Source organism: Aplysia californica, unplaced genomic scaffold (assembly GCF_000002075.1).
Source record: "Aplysia californica isolate F4 #8 unplaced genomic scaffold, AplCal3.0 scaffold00164, whole genome shotgun sequence".
In the NCBI taxonomy this organism is placed as follows: Eukaryota; Metazoa; Mollusca; class Gastropoda; order Aplysiida; family Aplysiidae; genus Aplysia; species Aplysia californica.
Window position 1 is genome coordinate 1,033,988 of NW_004797434.1, and position 2,500 is coordinate 1,036,487.

Sequence of the window (2,500 nt, forward strand, 5' to 3'; positions counted from 1 at the left end):
ACCATTATTATTATAATTCAATAGAGGTACAGATATATTAACAAGTAATAAAAAAGAGTGTTCCCATGACCCCTGAACCAGTTGGGAGAGAGATGTTGGGGTAACGTGACTAAACAGATGATGCTCCCAGTATACTCACTGTGCGTTGCTACCGTTCTGCTTTTCCACCATCTCACTCACAGACACGTTGACGCTGGCGAGGTTGCTGACCACTTTCAGAGCAACTTTAGCTAACTGAAAGAAGAAAGAAAAATCAGCATGGATTTTAAAAAATGTTTCAAATTGTACTATACTATTATGGTTAATGCTCCTTGCAACACTGTAAGGTTATTTCTAAATCGAAACTTCCGAATTCAACGTCCAACTCCGCCAGGATTGAGTAAATAAATGGAACAATTTGTGTGGAATGCCATTTCCCAGGTCACAATGTCGGACAGAGGGTGTTTTTTTTTCTTCTTCTGTAAAATTTTACTTTCTGGGCTTAGTGCATACAGTTTGCTACCATAAACCCACGACAACATTAAATACATAGCTTGATCTTATGCAGTTCCATAAAGCTCGTACTAAAACAAACAGCTGATGGTAACACTGTCCACTTCTAGGGCAATGTGACGTTAATTAGAATTTTAGGGGCTCTTCAATGGATTTATCATGAAGGCATGCTTTCCTGCTTTCCAGGATGACACCAGGCAATAAATGAACACGTCAACTTTAAACAAGGGATATTTTGTAAGCAAAGCCAATAGTAAATGAAAACCTTGACTCAAAAAGAAAAACATTTCGTCAGGATATCCAGCAGTACATGAATACCATGAGTCTTGTTTGTTTGTCTTTGTAGAGTTTTTACGGTGTTCGCAACTGCATAATGTCAAATGAGCGCCAAATACTGTGATTCTACACTTGAAAGTAGTGAAAATGTCCTTTTCAAAATGCATCTCATTTACACTGCTGTTACCAACAGTCGACTACCCATGAGATCTAACGTGTTGGGGAACGCCAAGAAAAGAAGAAGAAGATTTGACTCACCTCGTCGTCAGTAGCCACAGCAGATTGTAGCCCTTTCAGCTTTGTCGTGAACTCCGCCACCTGACCTGCTGTCAGATGCTGGAAATCGTCTGTATCGCTGGCCATCTGGTTCAGCCGCTCACTGGCACTGGCCTGGGGAATGTGCAGACAAACCGTTCGTCACTCTCAACCAATGATTTTAATAATTTAAATATGTTATTTAAACATAGTTTTCATTATCAGCACCGAAATCTTCCACCAAGCTGAGAAGAAGAAGAAGAAGAAGAAGAAGAAGAAGAAGAAGAAGAAGAAGAAGAAGAGAACAACACCAACAACAACAACAATGCCAATAATGCGAATTATATAACGTCCAATCCCAAGAAGGCTCTAAACACGGTACAGTGCAGAATTATCATTCAATAATCAACAAATCAAACGACCAAAAATGTACATTACGAGACAACTTAAGAAGAATAACAACAGCAGCAACGACAAGAATAACAACAAGAATAACAACAAAAATAACAACAAGAATAACAACAAGAATAACAATAACAACAACAATAACAACAAACAAACAACAACAAAACAACAACAACAATAACAACACACACAGACAGCTCACTATATGCTGTTTGTATGACTCACATGTTGATTTGTTTTTTGGGGTTTTTGGGGTGTTTTTTTTTCATCATATACAACTGCAAAATAAGGTACTGCAAAAGTTGCAGGCGTAAACTGTGGCCATGAGATATTAGCATGCCAATTTCCTCAACATCAACCAAATTCTGCTGGATGGAAATAGTCAAATCGAGCACTCTAGGCATAATAACAAGCGAGCAACATGCAGAATAATCAGAGAGAGTCCTTCACTACAGTGTCCAACAACGTAGCCCTCCAAAACTTCAGGCCTTTCTTTTTTTTTTTTATTGTTGGTGATTTACACCATCAACATGATTTAGATCATTTAGAAAGCGGGTTTCAACCCTGCCTATCAGAGTTAATCGCTGCTGAGAGGGATACAACATCTCAGAAGAAAGGCGGAGATATTCAGTAAAATTCTCTCCACACGGGAATCTTACTCATTTCAGCTGCATGTTACGGCGATGCATCACTCCGCTACACCACAGATACCAATATCTTTCGACGATTCAATCATACAATATACATTTAAAAGATACAACCGCCACCCAAAAACAAACAAACAAAAACAACAACAACAACACACACACACACACACACGCACGCACACACACACACACACACACACATACACACAATCAAATCACTGCTACTCGGACTTGCAACCGTAAGGTCGTGGGTTCGAATCCCGTCACGGACCCGACGTTGAATCCTTGGGAAAGAAGGCACCTAACATTAATTTTCCTCTTCACCCAGGTGAAAATGGATACCGGGCTATTGACAGTGAAAGACCTTGTCAGTTTGCTAGTGTTAGAGCGCATTAAAACCACAACTTGCACTGTATGCTACCCGG

General features: G+C 39.7%; 1 protein-coding gene across 1 annotated transcript in view; it reads right to left on the minus strand.

Moving 5' to 3' along the window:
* Nucleotides 1–139: 139 nt before the first annotated feature.
* LOC106011702 overlaps nt 140–2,500 on the minus strand; it is a gene marked incomplete at its 3' end in the record, with an annotated part of 2,879 nt that continues 518 nt past the window's right edge. The window contains 2 exon segments of the mRNA XM_013082231.2: nt 140–234; nt 1,027–1,158. Of these exon segments, the coding sequence (XP_012937685.2) occupies nt 140–234; nt 1,027–1,158 (227 nt within the window).